The 22,048-nt window shown below is 43.7% G+C and overlaps 1 protein-coding gene across 3 annotated transcripts in view; it reads right to left on the reverse strand.

The window, feature by feature from the left end:
• Positions 1-3,637: 3,637 nt before the first annotated feature.
• The window catches only part of LOC148037466 (thylakoid lumenal 15.0 kDa protein 2, chloroplastic-like), an 85,175-nt gene continuing 66,764 nt past the window's right edge, over positions 3,638-22,048 (reverse strand). For 2 of the 3 annotated variants that reach the window (XM_087677306.1, XM_087677305.1), the window contains exons 7-8: positions 4,325-4,434; positions 3,638-4,136 (exon numbers count right to left, since the gene is read on the reverse strand). In XM_087677306.1, the coding sequence (XP_087533432.1) occupies positions 4,044-4,136; positions 4,325-4,434 (203 nt within the window). In that variant the 3' untranslated portion in view covers positions 3,638-4,043. The remainder of the gene's footprint in view (positions 4,137-4,324; positions 4,435-22,048) is intronic. The other variant, XM_087677304.1, reaches the window with a different exon arrangement.

Below are 22,048 nucleotides of genomic sequence, written 5' to 3' on the forward strand. Positions count from 1 at the left end.
GTGACCCAAGTGGCATTATATTTTCAATACAAATCAACACAACACACACACACACACACACACACACATGTATGCACGCATCCCTACATATGCATACACACATGCATGCACCCACGTGTCCTCTCTCTCTCTCTCTCTCTCTCTCTCTCTCTCTCTCTCTCTCTCTCTCTCTCTCTGTGCTTGAATTTAGACCAAATGCAAACTTCTCTAGGCACCTCCCAATCTAGGATTTGAAAGCGCGCGCACGTGCGCACACACACACACACTCTCTCTCTCTCTCTCTCTCTCTCTCTCTCTCTCTCTCACCTACAGAAAACATGGAAAAGTAAAGTGCTTTCAACAAGATGGGTGCTCGATATGCAAAAATGGTTTAAAAGATGGGAAATTGATAGATATCCAAATATGGCATCCGAAGATATATACATGGACACATTTCAATTAGACCTCTTACAAGAATATCAAGCAAAACATCAAAGCAAAGGAGCACATGGCAAAGTTGCTTATTACAGTATGCATATCTATCCTTCATGTTGGTAATCCTACATGTAGGCAGAGGCACACACGCAGCCATACATAGCCAACCCGCTCTCAGTGGTATTTAGACGAAGTATTACACAACTTCAAACTCGATCATACACTTTATTGATCAAGACATGTGCATGAAGTGGATAGGCAAGAGAGACGAGGTTATGCAAGCTGTGTGGACTACAAAGTGTAGAATCAGAGGAGCACATGATTATGATATGCCCAGTATATACACACATATGGGTTGGCTTTGATATCCCTCTACAAGGGCCACTTCACCAGTTTTTGACCACTACTCATATATCGAAGTTAAGAGCTCTCATCACCTGCATGTTACACTTTCAAGAGAACCACGCTGCATAAATCGTTATTTCACCGTAGCTACCCTTTCCTACCATGGGAAAGGAGAATCATTGTATATCTAAAAAGGTCCCATGGGTCATAATTTGGCCTTTCATGGACAATAATAAACTACCCCACTCCACTCCACTCTCTCTCTCTCTCTCTCAAAAGGTCCCATGGGTCATAATTCATCTCCGATTTTTGTGACAACATTAAAAATTATGAGAGAGGGAGAGAGAGAGAGAGATGCTTGATATGCACCCTCCTACACATGCCTTGTGTGGATCTAGCATGAAGCACTATTGATCTTTAAGCCAACATGGACTTTGAGTCTTGACTAGTAGCATTGTACCAACACTAATGGCACATGAAATGAATGTCAAGTATGGATTGAATACATATCTTATGTGCCAAAAGTCAATATACCATAGGTCCACAAGCTCTAATATCCATATTGTTCGTCAAGTCTTGCATATAGTAGTGGAAGAACACATGATGATCCAACATACTAGATCACATTCCATATGTGTAATTAAGCCTTCCTTCTGCTTGGAGTCAATAGGAGCACAAAGGGTTTCACTTCAAACCTTGAGGCTAACTTTCATCCTCCACATGCTAGGAGCTTAACAGCATGACATGTTGGGTTTGTAAGTGATGGCATAAGCTTACTATGTTTTATGTTAAGAGAGCACAATGGGTTTACATAGAGGACAATGAGCAAGTACATGCCATTGTGAAAATACATTCCCCAATGCCAAGTAGATACCATTGTACACAAGCAAGCAAGCAGGTCACCATATGAAAGTGTTTCCAAAAATTTTGTAAATAACTAAATAACCAGGTAGGTAGGAGACCTTTCATTGCTATGAAATCTTTGTATTTGCAACTTACGGCTTAACATGAGAACCTAGTATTTGTATTTACTATGACCAGAATTGCATATTGTGAGATTGTGAGATTGTCTGTATGAAGTAATGTCCTCAACACGTACTCCCATCACTCCATCTCAATATATGGCAGAACAAGAATGATGGGGGCTAAATAAAATGCATGGAAAGCCGAGGGCGGCTACTACATGGAATGCAACTGTTGGGCTAGGATAGGGAAAGAAACAGACAGGAACACATGGCAAAGGGCTGGAAGAGATAAGCGAACTACACCAAACATAGGTAAAACGATAATCTCAGCTACTAGTACCACACTGAATGCAACAATCCTCACCTTTTATCGATGAGCTCATTGGGATGATCCTCAAAAGGCCTCGGAATCAAACGTTGGATAAGCACTGGAATGTTTGTTGTCTCCCCTCTCCCACATACCAAACCCCAAAAGCTAAAACACGGAGTGTTGGATGAGATGTGGCCAATTAGTTCGATGCATCATGAAGGGTGGGAGTGGTTCCTAAGGGTAGGGTACAATCTACGAGTCCAAGATATAGGGACATAACACGAAGTGCTTAAGGGTAGATCTGCAAGGTGTTGGGAAAAACGCTTCCAGACATAGGTTGAAACGTTGAACATATTGAATATGTAGTTAGTCTACGTTTATTGCAAACCTTTGAATTGGCAAAGATGAGAAAACCTAACTAGCTTCTAGGAGTGCTAAATCTGGCCAACCTAAATGCATCAATGTAGTCCAACCTAAAATAGGTTTGCTTGCACAGGGCAAAGCATTTAGGACAACACTCCTACATACTGTATGCCTTGATATGGAATTAGACACTTTCAGCACACCCTGCTAGGGGTAAGAAACAGACGATGATGAAGTGTAACAAATATTGAACCTGAAGTTTAAAATCAAAAAGAACCAGGAATGGTTGTTTTTCATTTCACTCGCTGCCAAGTACACACAACTATGATTGTAAAATACATACAAAGAGGAGAGAGTGATAAAGGAAGAGGTGAAAAGAGCTACCACGTGTATTGGCAAAATTTAACTAGTACACAACCATTACAATAGCATGCTCAAAAGGCTAACAAAATGCAAGAGATGCGAAAGGAAACTAAGCCAATGAGGTAGACAGTCAAGGCATGACTAAAAATATTATTTGAAGAGTTTAAGGAAAAGCATACCAAACGAAGTAAACACCACTGGTCATAGTTGCACAAGGTAAAGAGCAAGGTAAGACATGTATTGGAGAAGAAACATCTAAATCAAACAACCTTGGAGTTCAAAACAATAAGAGAGGTCCAAAGGATTACGACATGCAATATGCTTCAAGAAAGCCAAAATAAGGGCTCACACATAAGTTCACACCAATGCAACTTAAAAGCACAACTTACTAGAATCACCAAGATGAAGCTAGCTAGAGAAATGGATTCACAATTCACAAGAATTATAGCCCCTAAGCAAATTGTACTTCGGCCCCATGGGGCATATGCCCCTTGAACATTGATTGTCTCATGGGGATAAGGTAAACTGTTCTTGAAGTGAAAAAACGACCTCCAGAGTGGTGGAAACCAATTATTTTATTCCTAGACTGGGGCCAGCTACTTTAGACTCCCCTGGTCATTGTAATTCAATTCTATTATGGACTTCATAATAAAACTGTATTGGATTCTCCTTGTGTGCCATGGATTGTCTTTTGTGATTCAGTTATAAACCAGAGGTTTTAAGTTTTGGGATTTTGTAAGAGAGGCTACTTTAAGATGAGGATTACAATAAAAGGTCTAGTCTGTCATATATATTTTGAGAATTCTAAAAGCTTTGTAAGTTCTTAGCTCTAGTATACTTAAATCTCTTGGTTAAAGTCTTAAGATACCATTGCTTTAGAGAATACCTACCTTAGATGTTTCACTCTTCAAGATCAGCAAACACACAGGTCATGTCACTTACTACATCACTATAGCTTTGCACACTACCTAATCAGTCCATTTACAATCATTCTCCTATTCTTACAGTCTTGCATTGGTTTCTTAACATCTTGTAAAGACACTCACCTTGACTTGTACATTCTTTCCTTTTGCTATAAAGCAATAATAACTATACAAAACTCTTGGGCTTTCTGTTATTTTTTGGTTACAAGGAGCACTTAATGGCAATTGCAAGGAAATTTTACGAACTCCAAGAAGGCCTCCCAACTACAAAAAGTATATACAGCTGAATACAACTTGACTAGGAGACCAAGGACCCAACAAGGTTACCATGCAACCATTTGGACCTCAGTTAAGAGGGGTTCACTCAATATTTGAGCAAGCACGAGGACCTGGGGGCTCCCTCAAGCAAGTGCCAATTGCAGACACAGCTGCCTCTATAGATGCATCTTCACCCTGATGTTATACAAAGGAAACAAGACCTCAGGGGATGCAAACAAAGATAACAATCCAATCTGTTGAAATGCGAATCACTCTCTCTAGAGACACAGAGCAAAGGTGACACATAGACAGACACGGCAGTCATAGCAGAAAATGGTAACATATATTACTTGTTAGTGAGCACCTCTGGCTCTCAAACATACCTTCTCTTGCCAATAAAAAATGTTCCCATACTTGCCAGCTAATCGTGTCCAGAAGCTGCGAGGAACATTCAAATCAACGGCTGCTCCTACATTGAAATTTAGGATGTTTCCTGCATGCAAAATATGTGAAATAATTTGAATTTACAGAGAGCATCATTGTATGGCTCCCCTTTTTCACAAGTATCTATGAAGAAATGCACTTCAACCCTGTCAAGCATTCTGGAACTTATTAAAAGATCCTTTCTTATGACTCAGTTATCACATATTTACAGCCCACCAAAACCTTCCTCCCAAGTTAATAAAATGTAGTTGCAAAGTGGCAGGAAACATCAAACTACGCCTCTATTACATTCTCTTGCTTACTACATTCTCTCTATCACTCTTTCTCGCTACTCCCTCCCTCTCATCTTTCCCACTATTCCCTCTCTTTGACACCCTCACTTTAAAGTATGGCAACAAAGATGAAAACTTCCAACAAAGGCCAAGTAACCATGACAACACAAGCATGAATTAGCTTCAGTTCGGCTTTCGCGAGACAGCCAGAACAATGTAAAAAAAAGTGTGCAAAGGTATAATATGATGTGATGTACCACATAACAGCAAAAAAGAAATGGCTTATGATAAGCACTGAGCTTGCAAGTAAGCTACATGGTACTCTAGTACAAGACCTTTTGACTGATGGATAGAGGTATTGAAGGGGCCCCATTGTTCAGCGATGCCTATATGGCATCCAAGATGTTGCTTATTGTCTGGAGGCACATATCTAATCCAGCAGATGGCTGCCAAGCTGGCAAGGAAAAGGAAGATGCCCAAACATTACTGGATTTGAGTCATTCAATAAGGGCATCTAAAACATCATTAGAAATCTGCATGGCCACCTTAGAATGCCTCAAAGATTTTCAAAGTCCCCTCATGAGCATATATCTGTCATCTGCAAGTCCCACATCTGCATGGCCACCTTAGAATGCCTTAAATATCTTCAAAGTACCCTCATGAGCATATATCTTCCATCTGCAAGTCCCACATCTAGCAGCTTCATCTTGACCAAGCACAGACCCTGAAGTCTGGACTGCTGACCTGCTCAAGACTTCATCCTCAAGTCTCACAAAGGGAACTGGCCCATCATGCCAAGCTGAAATCATGCATCAGAAAAATAAAAGATAGCAATTCCTGTGGACCCTGGCACCACATGATAGGCCTATTCCTTCTCTCTAGCTGGTCATGCACCACGCTTAAGGGCTGTCTGCTGGCATTTCAGTTCTTCCTATCTGTAATGTTTTGTTCCTTGCTTAAATTTTCTATGTCTCATGTCTGGAGATATCTCCCCATTGCTTCCATTCATGTTCTGACAATAAGGGGTGCCATCAAAGCATCATGCATGGACATGGCACTAGCAAAGTTACTTCTGCCCAAACCACATGCCAGGATAATGAATACAAGATAATGGGTCTTGTTGAGAGGAAACACTGAAAGGATTCTCTCAAAAATTGTGCATGGACAAGATACCACCCAAAGTTACTTCTGCCCAAATCACATGCTGTGATGCATAAATACAAGATAATGGATTTGTTGATAGGAAACAGTAACTGTACTCCAAGTCCATCTGAGAGCCACCCTGTAAAGCTATCAGGGCAGTGCATCTGCATAGACGACTGCGAATATGGTAAGGTCTCTCAGCACAAAAGAATCCAGAATGATGCAAACACCTTTCCTTCTCAAAAACGTTTTCACAATGACATTAGGCCTATTCATGGATCCATTAGCTCACATGTCCTGATAGAAGAAATTAGTGGCAGTAAAGGAGAAGGAAGAAATCAGCAGAAGTAGAAGAGAACAAGAGGAAGAACAGAGAAGAAAGAGACAGGAATATAGCGAACTGTCACATTCCCTGCTCTTCTAGTTATGCCAATCCCAAGTCAAGTACAGCCATAACCTCAGAAGTATGTGTCATCTGAAGTTGACCTTGTGATTACCCATATACAGACTAATATCCACTAACTCAGAACCATCATCACCGCATAACATGCTATTGAGATCCATGGGAGTAGACAAGGACTTGCAATTAGACATGCCAGGAGGATAATCCAAACAATAATTCTTATGTGATAAAAAGACACCATGTGCATTGATAAATAATATCCATGCCCAGAAAAGTGGAAAGGATCTAAATTAATCACCTGAAAAGTAGTCAGAACTTAGTACTGTTGCATATGGCAGCCATCTTGGCTGTATGAGAGCCAATAATGATCAAATCATTAACATACAAAACAATGAACAAAGAATAAACCAGCAGCAAAAGTGGTATAGTTTGGCTACTAAACCAACTCCTATTAAAACCATGAGCAACTCAAAAAAAACCCAAACAATGATACATCCTCGGAGAAAAGAGTGAAAACATGAGATCAAATTGTCTTATTCTACACCCCACCTTGACACAACACTTTCATGATTTACTTGATAATCCTCAAGTAAGTTAATGCATGTCTGCCACATCATCAACTTACTTGGCTTTGGCCCCTATCCACACACATTAAGTGGCCTGAGCTTGTAACTTGATTGGCCTTAGCTTCTGTTCACATGTATGTCTCACATATGTACATGTTCAATCCTTCTACATCATAAGTCTTGTCAATGGACACAATATAGGTGATAATTTGGACATTGTCTTGTTTTCATGGTTTCAGATTGCTCAGGCACCCTACGATAAACTTGCTCTCCTTCCTCAAAAACAAGAGGCCTTCGACATGGGTCACCATAGGCTCTATCTCTATCCTAAGCCTTTCTGGTGTTGGTTTGTAACATTTTTAACACTTCATTCATATCTTCCGCAAAATATTACCATTTACTTGAAGTAAAAGTGCTCAACAGTCTACTTGAAGCAGAGAGCAACAAGGCCTCCCATGTAAGTCTAGGTGGGATGGGAGCAAGAAGCCATGGCAAAGGAATGAAACAGCACCCAGGTTTGTCATCCTGCCTGGTGAAAAACAGGCTACAGCAACTCCAAGCATGAAGAGAAGGAATAGCTGCCTAAGCTTACGTTGAAGTAAAAAGTCCCCTTGAAGCTGCTCCCAGTAGCCTCTAAGGACTGAATGATGGATACGGAGCTTTGCCAAGGTGGAATATACTGAACGGCTTTCACTGCTAAAGATCAACTGCCAGCATGACTCTCAAATGTGCAACCTTCTGAGACTACCGATAATCTTCCACACCTTTGATCGTGATGCAATAGGCTCCAGCACCTATCATCTATGCAGAGCCTCCAGGCCCACAATTGCATGTCAGCTAGCCTTGATGATGAAGATCATGTCATGCAACTCTACTTGGTAACCTAGTGACATCCATAATTGACTTATTGCCAGCAGAAAACACCCCAAGTGACACACTCATGGCTAGGCTCTTGTTACATCCATGGATATCTAGTATGAGCACCCACAGCATTAATCACAACCTTGGATCATAAGTGACTTGCAGAAATGCATTAATGGCACTTTAAGATTAGGGCACATGAGTTCGGTATAGAGGATTCAAGGCACATTTTTGCACATTCATTGTGTAATCACTATGCTTGGACTCTAGGCCCATACAGTGGGATGGTGTGGGTTTGTAGTATGGGGTGCTAGCTCTTGTGATAGGAGTGTGCCATTGTATGCTGCTGGTCCCAGGATCGTGCGTGAGCTTGTTGGACTCCAAGGCTCAGAGGTGAGTATGATGTACATTCCCTTGTGGTTTATATGTTGTGGATATTGCTCGTGTTGTGCACTATGCACACATTGGATCTAAGGTAGAAGAAGGAATGTGACAAGACTAGCATCAAATCATCATTGGCCTAGGCAACAACCTATTTTGATTTGTATCAATCTAATGATGCAAGACACATTGGGAAAATATAAATCATGTTCCAAGGGAAGGCATACACTTGGTGGGCAAGGTTATGCCCCAAGCCCAAATTATGGCCTAAGTTTCAACCTATTTTTTTGGAAATATCTCATTACTAATGATCTGACTGAGAACTGCCACAACTCGTTTCACCATGACATAGCCAAGAAGTCATTGGATGCATACTCACAAGAGTTCAAGGACCTTCTTCATAAGACAAAGGCCTTGTCCACAAGCACTCCTCTCTATGCGTTACCTCTTCGGGTTGCTACTAATGTACCAAAATGAGGTGCTGTACAATCCTCTCCACTCCTTACAAAATGTCTATAAGTATGCCAAAAACTCTAGAAATACTTTGGCAGCGACCAAAGGCAGCCAATCAACGCATGATTCCCATCAAGGTCTCCATGAGTTCAAAGCCAAAGAAAGCGCTCACAAAAGCAACTCCTAATCAATCCACTTTTGATTCACAAAGTAAAAAGGTTGAAAGTGCAAAACAACTCATAGCAACAATCATACCAATAATTTTTGTTTTGCATGTCATCAAACACCATGGAGATAGAGGGTCTGCTGAATAAGAAGCCAAAGATTATGAACTTCAAAGCTTCAATAAACAATGTGAAAATTTCAGGTAAATTTCTTAAGTTTTCAGCAAAGAATCGCTTTGTTAATGCAAGCAGATGCCAAGGTTGTCAATTAACAAGCACACTTGCTTGTGGTATCACTCATTGTTTTGAAAACCAAAAATTACCATGATTGCAACTTTGGAACACAACGAAAAAGCACAAGCCTATGGACCCACAAGACCTTCTTAAGGTTACTGCTTTGATTAGCAATCAACCTGCTATAGTTTTTTTAAACAATGGCTCTACTCAGTTTTTATTCTTCTTGTTTGGTGTAAAGACTTCCGCTCCACATGGCACCTAATGATCACACTTATCGAGTCTGATATGCAGTGAACCTGAGTATGGACTATTGGGATCATTTGGTGCCACAACTAGAACTTACGATTCAGTAGTACCATGAAGCCTTGACCTCCTGCCTTATGAATCTCAATGCATTAATGTCAATCTAAATTCCAACTCCCTGCTGTCGCGTCCCCTACTAACCCCGCCTCCCGACTACTCCCTCACGCCCGCCTCCGCCCTGCTCGTCACCTTCGCTGGTCCCCCCCCCCCCTTCCCCACCTGTGGCCCATCGCCCCGCCCATCACCTGCCCTACCCATCGTCCCGCCCCGCCCTGCCTGTCACCCTCCCCCCTGGCCATTATCCCGCCTATGACCTCCACCCCCGCCACCTAATCCGCATCTGCCTGTGCCCCCACCCCCTGGCCATCATCCCCCACCAGTGCGCACCCCCGCCCCCTGGCCATCATCCCCGCTTGTACCCGCCGTCCCCCCCGCCCGTTGCCTCCACCTTTTTTTTTTTAAAACAGCAAAACCCCCCCCCCCTCTCAGTTGCTCCCTCCCCCTATAGCAACTCCCCCCCCCCCCCCCCCCCCCCTCCGGTAGCATTGCAGCATGATAGGTAGGTTCTCAACAGGGAAACACAATGGAAACCTTTGTTCAAACGCCGGCGCATTCTACGAGTGCCCCCAAGCAAACACCTTGCGCATCATCCTCTCTGAGGAACAACTCTTAGCCGTCCGTGCCACAAACCTAGAGTTGAAAGAAATTGCGATCTTTGGTCAGGTCGTTGGACACTCCCTATCGAGGGCCCAACTGCAAGACTGGCTCCCCTCCATGCTGCGCATTGACATAGCACAGATTGCGGAGGCAGTCCTCATGGGCCAAGGGATCTTCATGGTTCGACTCACCTCTACGGATGCAACTCGTGAGCTAGTGGAGAGCGCACCCTATGCCTCCACGAAGGGGTTCATTTACATGATTCCCTTGTATAGCAGCTTCACACTGGAGACATTTGTGCTCCATAACAAATTTCTCAGACATCCAGTCACCTTACTTTTCCTCAGGCTGGCAGTAGAGTACTGCCAGTTAGTGGAGGACTTTGGACAGCTTTTTGGCACAGTTCTTCCTGCCTCCTTCGCGGATATAGTGACAGCTGTAGGAGTCCCAAGGGTATGAGCGGCCGTGAAAGACAAAAAGAGGATACCAAAGTTCTTGGAGATTGAGGCACGAGGTCACTCCTTTAGGTAGCAAGTCATTGTGACTCGATAACCAGGGCAATGCCTGCATTGCCACGACTTTGGGCATCAGGTAGCAGTTTGTACGCGTTTCGTAGCCAAGACGGCTCCGCCGACAAGCCCGCAACAGGTCAACGCCGACAACTTCACATGGGTCCAGACACAACAAAGAGAGAGACGGCAAGGAGGGACGCAGCTAGCTCCTCAGACCCAGCCTCGGTAGCAAGGAGCAGATGGGCGAGTGATGCCCCCTCGCCAAAGCACTCCATAGCTGCCCCTGTCCGCCCCACCCGGCAGGACCACAGCCCCCCAAATCTGTAGAGGCTGATATAGCACGACAATCGAGGCAGACTGTCCTATACAATGAGAGAGAGAGATAGAGAGAGCGAGAGCAAGCAATGTAGAGTGTGAGCACGTTTTTGGTACAATGACGAGTGTACCACTGGTTTTTAGATAGATATATATATATATGAAAGTACAATGTGCTAAGGGTGTGTTCACACCCGTACACATATCAAACGCACGATGGTCCTTTATTTCCAACAACCTCCCACCTAAAGGCAATGTGCCTTAAGAGGAGAAAAGAATCAACTAAGTCTAGGTATGTACAAAGCTGAAATAAATATATCTATCCAACTCCCATCATCTATCGGCAATGAGCAAACCGCTCTGTTGAAAGACCCTTCGTGAGAAGGTCTGCAAGATTATCATCTATATGCACTTTGACAAGCTCAATGCTCTTGCTATGAAGTGCATCTCTAATAAAGTGGTACTTCACCTGTATGTGCTTTGTCTTTGCATGAAAGACAAGATACCGCGCTAGCATGAGAGCACTCTGACTATCACAATGGAGAACAAGTAACTCTATGATGCCAAGCTCTCCCACCAGACGTGAAAGCCATAAAGCCTCTTGCATGCCTTAGTGGCAGCCACATACTATACCTCTGTAGTAGACAATGCAACACACTTTTGTAGCATGGAGATCCAAGAGACTGCTCCTCCTCTGAAAGTAAACACATACCCAGAAGTGGACTTCCTGCAGTCCGCATGACCAGCATAGTTTGCATCCGTAAAGCCAACAACAGATGCCTTCTACTTTCCAAAGCATATGCACAACTCCTTTGTACCTTTGAGGTATCTCATAATACATTTCACTGCATCCCAATGCTTCTTGCCAGGGATTGCCATGTATGTACTAACCACTCCCACTACAAAGGCAATGTCAGGACATGTAGCAACCATAGCGTACATCAAACTGCCAACAACAGCTGAAGCATATGGTATCTTAGCCATTTCAGCCTTCTCATCATAAGATGTAGGGCTGTCCTCTACACTAAGTTTCACATATGGAGGCAATGAAACCCCAATTGTTTTCCCCCACTCCATATTGAAACGCTGCAAAACTTTGGAGATATACTCCTACTGAGATAGAGTAAGCCTTTCGATCTATCTCCAAGTATTCGCATGCCAAGAATGTGATTTGCATCACCAAGATCCTTCATGTTAAAGCTGCTATGAAGACTTTGCTTCAATGAATCCAAGGCATGAGTATCCCTGCCAGTAATCACCATGTCATCAACATACAAAACCAAGATAATCAGTCTGCCATCTGCTGCCTTCTTGGTGTACAAGCAGTGATCCACTTGACTTCTATGAAAGCCTTGGGACTGCATGAATGTATCAAACTTATGATACCATTCTCTTGGTGCTTGTTTCAGCCCATACAAACTCCTTTTGAGTTTACATACCATTTTTTCATTCCCTTGTTCAACAAACCCTTCAGGTTGCTACATATATATGCCTTCATACAGATCACCATGTAAAAACGCAATCTTTACATCCATCTGTATGAGCTCCATATCCTCAACTGCAACTAAGCCCAAAATGGTTCTCAATGTAGTCATCTTAACTACAGGAGAGAAAATCTCATCAAAGTCGATTCCATGCTCTTGCTTGTACCCTTTTGCAACCAATCTTGCTTTCTACTTTGGTGAGCAACCAAAAGTGACCTTCATCTTGTAAACCCATTTGTGTGGAAGGATTTTCTACCCTTTAGGCAACTGAAACCAAGTCCCAAGTGCTTGCTGTCCTGGCTGTGCCTGGCTGTTTCTGCACATGTAATGGCTCATTTTCATGGGCAAAAGCTAGCTGATCATTTCCAGAATCATTTCCTGCATTTACAGGTTCATTTACAGCAGGTATTTGTTGCTGTACAGTGGGCACAATTTGCTGTCCAAAAGGTATTTCTTCCCAGAATACAATCCTAAGAACCTCCTCAGTCTTTTCGGGTTGTTTGTGCATGCGATCTTCCCGGAAGATAACATCATTGCTGCGTACTACTTTTCTTTTCTCGGGATCCTACAATTTATACCCCATTTCACCCTCATCACCATATCCTAGGAAAATGCATTTATAGGACTTTGGCTCAAGTTTGCTATGTTTTTCTTTACGAATGTGCACAAAAGCCTCACAGCCAAACACTTTCAAATTAGCATATGAAGGTAGCTTGCCCAACCACACTTCTTGGGAAACTCCCCTCCCCTCCAAAGACCTATTTGGTGACCGATTAATCAAGTGAACGGCTGTCATAACAGCCTCTGCCCAAAAACCATAGGGTAATACAACATGAGACAGCATCGTACGGACCTCATCTTGTATGGTCCGATTTATACGCTCTGCAACTCCATTTTGGGGTGGATTATGAGGGGCAATGAGCTCTCTCTTTATCCCTTTACTGTCACAAAATGCCTAAAAGGCCTTGGATATATATTTCCCACAATTGTCAGAGCGAAGACACTTAAGTGTCTTATCTGTCTGATTTTCAGCCAATGCCAAGAATTATCAAGCACTTCATCCTTGCTACGAATAGGGTAAACCCATACTTTCCGTGTAGCATCATCGACAAAGGTGACAAAATATTTATTTCCCCCTAAAGATAATCCTGGCATTTGACATACATCCGAATGTACTAACTCTAGAGGAGAAGATTTCAAAGAAAGAGACTTGTTATGTGACGTTTGTACATGTTTGCCATAAATGCAATGATCACACTGCTCAAAATCAGCATAACGAAGACAAGGCAAGTAACCCAAACGAGAAAGCACTTTCATTCATGTTTGACTCATGTGTCCCAACCAGCCATGCCACAAAGAAACGCTTGGCTAGTCGGTCACGGCAACAACATGGTCACGCACACTAGATACATGAAGTGGATACAAAGTATCACTCTTGCAACCTCTGGCAATAACCCTAGATCCCTTATAGATCTTCCATTTTCCATCACCAAAGATGGTATGAAAACCATCATCATCTAGCTGCCCTGTGCTAATCAAGCTCTTCTTGAGCTAAGATACATGCCGTACATGCAGAAGTGTAAAGACAGAGCCATGCTGAAACTGTAACTGCACACTGCCAATACCTGCAATCTCACATGCATAGTTGTCCCCAAGATGGACAATACCATGTCGACCCCTTGTATAGGTGGAAAACCACTTACGATAAGAGGTGACATGAAAGGAATCACCTGAATCAAGAATCCAGGTATCCATGTCATCATCTGTATCTGCAAGTACAGCATGTGTACCAAAGTGTGAAGAGACAAAGAGTACATCACTCCCGTTGTCGCTATCATGAGTCACTACATTCACCTCTTCGATTTTTACACTGCTCTTCTTAGGCTAACTGTCCTTGTCTTCCTTGCTATCATCTGTCTTCTTGCCTTTTCCTTTCTCTTTCTTCCATTTGTAGTAGTCACATTTAAAGTGACCCTTCTTGCCACAATGATGGCATTCAACATCTTTGCCACGAGATTTACTGCGTCCCTTGCCATCATATTTGCCCTTTTGTTGTGATCTGCCCCTAGTATGCAAAGCACTAGAAGACTTACTAGATGCATTGTTCTACCGATTCATCTCTTCCATAAGTAGAGCACTCTCTACATCAGCATACAAAAGGATCACATTAGAATTGCTCATAGCAGTCCTGAATGTATCCCAACTCTTTGGTGGAGTGCAAAGCAAGAAAGTAGCCTTAAATTCCTCATCAATCATGAACTTCAAGGTAACCAGCTTGCTGAAAATGGAGTTAAACTCACTCAAGTGAGTAGACATTGCTATACTTTCTTTCATACGCAAATCCATAAGCTTTTTCAGCCAATACACTTTATTTACAGCAATCTTCTGTGTATACAGTTCTTCCAGTCTAGTCCATATAGCATATGCAGAATCAAAATCTTCAATGTTGAAGAGCAAGGCATCAGAAATCGATAGCTCTATGGTTGAGCATGCAAGCTCGTTCAACTCATCCCAATCGTCCTGATCCATGTCCATAGGCTTCACCCCTTTGGTTTTGATCGGCTTTGCTTGCTTCTTTTGTAATAGGATATTGTAGCATTGTTTTTGCCACACTGCAAAATTATGTGCACCTTCAAGCTTCTTTATGTGCATCAAATTACTGCTGTCATTGTTGCCAGCCATGATTTTCAGCCCAAATGTGACCAAAAAACCAGTAAATGCAGGCCCAAACTGTCACCCGAGTGACCAAGGTACAAACAAGTACCAATCAAAAATAAATGACCGTGCAGAAGTACAGATTTCAGATCTGTAATTCAGTTTTCAGAAGCACCAAACCAAGTGCTACAGCATTATCCAATTGTTTGATGACAGCTGTTCCAAGGGCATGTGCATCACATTACATGAGAAATCCCAAAATTTCAGCTGCAATTTCTGTTGTACATGTACCCACGGGCATAAAATTTGACACGAACGGTCAAAAGCCCCAAAATTTTGTGCTCAAAGCGTCAAACACACATCTGCATTTCCTCTATCATGCATAGGACTGTCCAATTTTGCCAAACTAAAGCAATTTCAGCAAAACCCCCAAATTTTACCAAGTGTTGATGTCGAAATTGCGCGGAATTCAACCTGCATGTACATAAAATGACCAAATGCTGCACAAATTTTGCCCAAACTACAAAAGCCCCAAATTGCACGGGATCCAATGTGCCTCAATGTCAAGAAATTGGGTTACTTTCAGCCCAATTTGTGCACGTACATGAAAAGCCTCAAATCTCAGGGACAGAGTGTCACAAATTCCAGCAAATTCCGAAACAGATTTGCTTGTCCTGCATCAAATTTCCCAAATCTAGGAAAAGCCCTAAATTTCTGGGCCTAAATCTACACAGATTTGCACACTGTGCGTGCGTGCGCAAACACCTTGGTTAGTGGGGGGGAATTTCAAAGGATTTTGAAGAAAAAAAAAATTTATGACGGGTCTGTTGGCCCGTCAGTCGTGCGCCGTGATGCTAACACAGCCTGTTCGCCTGTCACGCACCTATCGCCCGTCACTAGTCACGCAGTTGTCGTGCCCGTCACCTGTCACGCAGCTGTGGCCCGTCACCAGTCACATAATTGTCACGCCCGTGACCTGATGAAAACGTCGACCTGCAGTCGGCCAATCACGATCATCAGCCGCCTAGCTGCCTTGTCGACACTGGTCTACAACATGGTCTCAGACTTGGTCGCCTGTGCAGACTTTGGGTTTGCAGACTGTCGACTGACAGTGCAGCACACACACGTGCCTAAAATCAATGGCGGCCTGAAGATTTCACACGAGCAAAACACTAGAGATGTCCAGCACGGACTTTGAGGAGAGCGAACACCTTAGCCGAAGCTCTCATACCAATTTGTAGAGGCCGATAGAGCACAATAATCGAGGCAGACTATCCTACATGCAATGAGAGACAGATAGAGAGAGCAAGAGCAAGCAATGTAGAGTGTGAGCACATTTTTGGTACAATGACGAGTGTACCACTTTAGGTTTTTAGATAGATATATATGTGAAAGTACAATGTGCTAAGGGTGTATTCACACCCGTGCACATATAAAAGGCACGATGGCCCTTTATTCCCAACAACATCCACCACCCGTGCCATAGACTATCTCACCTGAGATTCCACAACCCCCATACCCACCCCCCCACCCCACATCCCATGCGGCCCACTGACACTCGCCCACAACCCCCCCTTTCTAGGGCCACTAGTCCCCCCTCCACACCAGCCACGCACCTCCGTCCATCCCACCATCCCTCGATCCTCTTTCCCCCCACCACCACCCCTACCAATCACCCCCCCTAATCTGCACCCGATTCAGGTGATCCCCCCCAGACCCACCCCCCCCCCCTCCTCCCACAGGAGGTGATGAGCCACACACGCCTACATCCTCCTCGCACCAACCGTCTTCCCCCTCCCACACAGCCACCACCTCATCTACCCCTACCGCCCATCACACTTTCCCAAGACAAGCACAGTTATTGCCACAGGAGCTCTTCTGCAACGGCCCATGGTCCTACCTAAGAGTTGCGAAGCACGGAGAGTTTCCAATACCTCTAGAGGTGGGGATCTTTGTGATTCGTAAGTCAAGGAGGGGCAAGGTCCATCTACTAGTACCACCGAATGGACCAAACTACACCTTTTTTCTTCAATCCTCTCATTCAGGGGATTGGACGACTACACAAATAGAGGAGGAGTTGAAGAGTCAGGTGGCGGACCACATCTCCCAGTGGATGGGAAAAGAAGGACTAGCACTGTTTGCACAGCAGTGGCCTAGTTGCATGATGGACATTAACTAGTGGACTGGTGCCGAGGTCCCACACTTGAGCATTATCTTTAAAGCCCCTCCACAATGGAGAGATCCGAGGGATGTGATCGAGTGGCCCCTAGCACAAGCGGCCCATTTCTACCAGTGTACTAAGTCACGACTCTCTGCATGGCTGATAGATGCATTGATAGTACCACCTAGAGCATCTATCACCCCTATGGTCCGGCCAAGGGCCATGGGGGACTGGAGTTCACCGTCCAGACTGGCCACAAAGCGTACTTGCATACCTCATAGTTTTTCCTCCTCATCAGCAGCCTCCACACCAAACAGATGCTTGTTCGATCAATCAAAGGTTTCCCCATGAGCTTACACCTTGCATCCTGGAATGTGAATAGTCTCCACTATAGTGGGGCACATGGTTCCAAGAAGTTGATTGTTCGGCAAGAGTTGTAGCTTGCCCTTGCTGGACGAATCAACATCTTACTTCTACTGGAGTACAAGCTCACCCCCACCCAGGCCCAGCGGGTGGGGAAGGTACTCCCGAGCAGCTCGCACACTTACTAGAAGCACGCCGTAGGTGCCCACGGCAAGAGTGGAGGCATATGCACCACTATTGGCCAGAGTCTCACTGCCTATATACAAGACCACGGGACGATAGGGGCAGGGAGGGTTCTATGAATCAGATTGGATATTGGGGACTCGTGCCTTGGAGTCCTCAATGTCTATGCCCCTACGCAGGTTAGGGCACACACCAGGTTCTGGGTGGAAATCGCGGATGGACTCCCAAAGGTTGTTGGGAATAAAGGGCCATCGTGCCTTTTATATGTGCACGGATGTGAACACACCCTTAGCACATTGTACTTTCATACATATATCTATCTAAAACCTAAAGTGGTACTCTTGTTATCCTACCAAAAAACATGCTCACTCTCTCCTGTGCTCACTCGCACTCTCTGTCTCCCTCACTGAGCGTAAGGTCTGTCTACCTCTATCTCCGTACCTAACCTTGCCCTACAAACTGGTATCAGAGCTGGCAAGAGGCAGTCGACTGGAGCAACAGGCAATGACAATCGACTGCAGCAGGAGGAGCGATAGGTCAGTCGCAGCACGACGACAGGCGACAGCGTGGTAGGCGTGGACCAGAGGATGCGACGTCTGCATGAAACACAACTGCATGGTGGGCACGATGGCTGCTCAACTACGTGACGGGCGACAGGAATGACCAGCGCGTGACGAACTGCAGCAGGCGCTCACGAGCGCAATTGCAAACTGGTGACGGACGCGACATCTGCACGACGGGCGATGGGGGCATCCAGTTGATTCAACGCAAGGGATAGGCGAATAGGCACCGTGTCCAGAGGGCGTCAAAGCGCACGGCTGACGGCATTGACCCGTCAGATTTAAAAAATCAACCTTTTTTTTCTTGATATTTGCTTCATCCACCGACAGGGTTTCGCGCGCCAGGCACAAAAGGCCAGACTTGTGCAATTTTGGCCCAGAAAATTGGGGATTCTTCAGACTGAGTACTGTTCATGTAAAATTGAGGCATCTACGTCAGAAATTGCAGACATTGTGCGCATTTGAATTGGGAATCTCACCAAAATTATTTAAATTTTGCTCATCTGAGTGAAATTTATCAACATTGGACCCATAAAATTTGGGGCTTTTCTTAGATTTGGAGAATGTGATGCAGGACAAGCACATTTGTGTCAGAAATTGCAGGAATTTATGAAATCTTGCCTCCAACATTCGGGGTTTTTAATGGACATGCACAAATTGGACTGAAATTAATCCAATTTCTTGACATTGAGGCACATTGGACCCCGTGAAATTTGGGGCTTTTGTGATTTGGGCAAAATTTCTGCAGCATTTGGTCACTTTATATACATGCAGGTTAAATTCTGCGCAATTTCGACATCAACACTGGGTAAAATTTGGGGCCTTTGCTGAAATTGCTTTATTTTGGCAAAATTGAACAGTCCTATGCATGACAGAGGAAATGCAGATGTGTGTTTGACACTTTTGAGCACAAAATTTTGGAGCTTTTGACCATTCATGTCAAATTTTATGCCCGTAGCTACACGTACAACAGAAATTGCAGCTGAAATTTTAGGATTTCTCATGTAATGAGATGCACATGCCCTTTGGAACAGCTGTAATCAGTTGGATAATGCTGTAGCACTTGGTTTGGTGCTTCTGAAAACTGAATTACAGATCTGAAATCTGTACTTCTGCGCGGTCATTTATTGCTGATTGGTACTTGTTTGTACCTTGGTCACTTGGGTGACAATTTGGGCCTGCATTTACTTTTTTTTTTTGTCACATTTGAGCTGAAAACCATGGCTGGCAGCAATGACAGCAGTAATTTGATGCATATAAAGAAGCTTGAAGGCGCACATAATTTTGCAGTGTGGCAAAAACAATGCTACAATATCCTGTTACAAAAGAAGCATGCAAATCCGATCAAAATTAAGGGGCAAAGCCTACGGACATGGATTAGGATGATTGGGATGAGTTCAATGAGCTTGCACGCTCAACCATAGAGCTATTGATTTCTGATGCCTTGCTCTTCAACATTGAAGGTTTGGATTCTGCATATGCTATATGGACTAAACTGGAAGAATTGTATGCACAAAAGAGCGCTGCAAGTAAAGTGTATTGGCTGAAAAAGCTTAAGGATTTGCGTATGAAAGAAGGTACAGCAATGTCTACTCACTTGAGTGAGTTTAACTCCATTTTCAGCTAGCTCGTTGCCTTGAAGTTCATGATTGGTGAGGAATTTAAGGCTACTTTCTTGCTTTGCACTCTACCAGAGAGTTGGGATACATTCAGAACTGCTATGAGCAATTCTAATGTGATCCTTTTGTATGCTGATGTAGAGAGTGCTCTACTTATGAAAGAGATGAATCGGCAGAACAATGCATCCAGTAAGTCTTTCAGTGCTTTGCATACCAGGGACAGATCACAGCAAAAGGGCAAATATGATGGCAAGGGACGCAGTAAATCACATGGAAAAGATGTTGAATGCCATCATTGTGGCAAGAAGGGTCACTTTAAACGTGACTACTACAAATGGAAGAAAGAGAAAGGAAAAGGCAAGAAGACAGATGACTGCAACGAAGAGAAGAAGGACAGTCAGCCTAAGAAAAGCAGTGTAAAAATTGAAGCAGTGAATGTAGTCACTCATGACAGTGACAGTGGGAGTGATGTACTCTTTGTCTCTTCACATTTTGGTGCACATGCTCTACTTGCAGATACAGATGATGACATGCATACCTCGATTTTTGATTCAGGTGATTCCTTTCATGTCACCCCTCATCATGAGTGGTTTTCCGCATATACAGGGGGCCGACATGGTGTTGTCCATCTCGGGGACAACTATGCATGTGAGATTGCAGGTATTGGCAGTGTGCAGTTACAGTTTCAGCATGGCTCTGTCTTTACACTTCAACATTTACGGCATGTACCTCAGCTCAAGAAGAGCTTGATTAGCACATAGCAGCTAGATGATGATGGTTTTCATACCACCTTTGGTGATGGAAAATGGAAGATCTGTAAGGGATCCAAGGTTATTACTAGAGGTTGCAAGAGTGATACGTTGTATCCACTTCATGTATCTAGTGTGCGTGACCATGTTGTTGCCGTGACCGAGCAGCCAAGTGTTTCTTTGTAGCATGGCCGCTTGGGACACATGAGTCAAAAAGGAATGAAAGTGCTTTCTCGTTTGGGTTACTTACCTTGTCTTCGTTATGCTGATTTTGAGCACTGTGATCATTGTATTTATGCCAAACATGCACAGACTTCTCACAAAAAGTCTCTTTCTTTGAAATCTTCTTCTCTAGAGTTAGTACATTCGGATGTATATCAAATGCCAGGATTATCTTTAGGGGGAAAGAAGTATTTTGTCACCTTTGTCGATGATGCTACACGGAAAGTATAGGTTTACTCTATTCATGGCAAGGATGAAGTGCTTGACAAGTTTAAAAAATTCTTGGTATTGGCTGAAAATCAGACAAATAAGACACTTAAGTGTCTTCGCTCTGACAATGGTGGGAAATATGTGTCCAAAGCCTTTCAGGCATTTTGTGACAACAAAGGGATAAAGAGGGAGCTCACAGCCCCTCATAATCCACCCCAAAATGAAGTTGCAGAGCGTATGAATCGGACCATACAGGATAAGGTCCGCACGATGCTGTCTCATGCTGCATTAGCCCATGGTTTTTGGGCAGAGGCTGTTATGACAGCCATTCACTTGATTAATCTATCACCAAAGGGGGGGGGGAGTTCCCCAAGAAACGTGGTCGGGCAAGCCACCTTCATATGCTCATCTGAAAGTGTTTGGCTGCGAGGCTTTTGTGCACATTCGTAAAGAAAAACGCAGCAAACTTGAGCCAAAGTCTTGTAAATGTATTTTCCTAGAATATAGTGAGGAGAGTGAAATGGGGTATAAATTGTGGGATCCCGAGAAAAGGAAAGTACGCAGCAATGACATTATCTTCCGGGAAGATCACATGCACAAACAGCCCGAAAAGACTGAGGAGGTCCATAGGATTGTATTCCGGGAAGAAATACCTTTTGGACAGCAAAATGTGCCCGCTGTATAGCAGTAAATACCTGCTATAAATGAACCTGTAAATGCTAGGAATGACGCTGGAAATGGTCAGCCAGCTATTACCCATGAAAATGAGCCATTACATATGCAGGAACAACCAGGACAGCAAGCTGTTAATGCTGATTTGCATGCTGAAATGCCAGGACAGCATGCTGAAAATGGAAATTTGCAGGAATAGCCAGCAAACAATAACCATCAGGTTAGGAGATCGTCTAGGGCTACTAGACAACCTGACAAATTTGTTCCTAGTGCAATTGATGTGGCTGAGTATGTCATGTTGACAAATTGTGGTGAACTGTCTTGCTTCAAGGAAGCAATGGACAGACAGGACAACAAGAAATGGTATAAAGCCATGTTGTCAGAGATGGAATCTCTTGAAAAAAATGGCACTTGGGACTTTGTGCAATTGCCTAAAGGGCAAAAAACCCTTCCATCCAAATGGGTTTACAAAATGAAGGTCACTTCTAGTTCCTCACCCAAGTACAAAGCAAGATTGG

This window comes from Lygodium microphyllum, chromosome 4 (assembly GCF_053477565.2).
Source record: "Lygodium microphyllum isolate KBCC chromosome 4, Lygodium_microphyllum_v1.1.10, whole genome shotgun sequence".
NCBI lineage: Eukaryota > Viridiplantae > Streptophyta > Polypodiopsida > Schizaeales > Lygodiaceae > Lygodium > Lygodium microphyllum.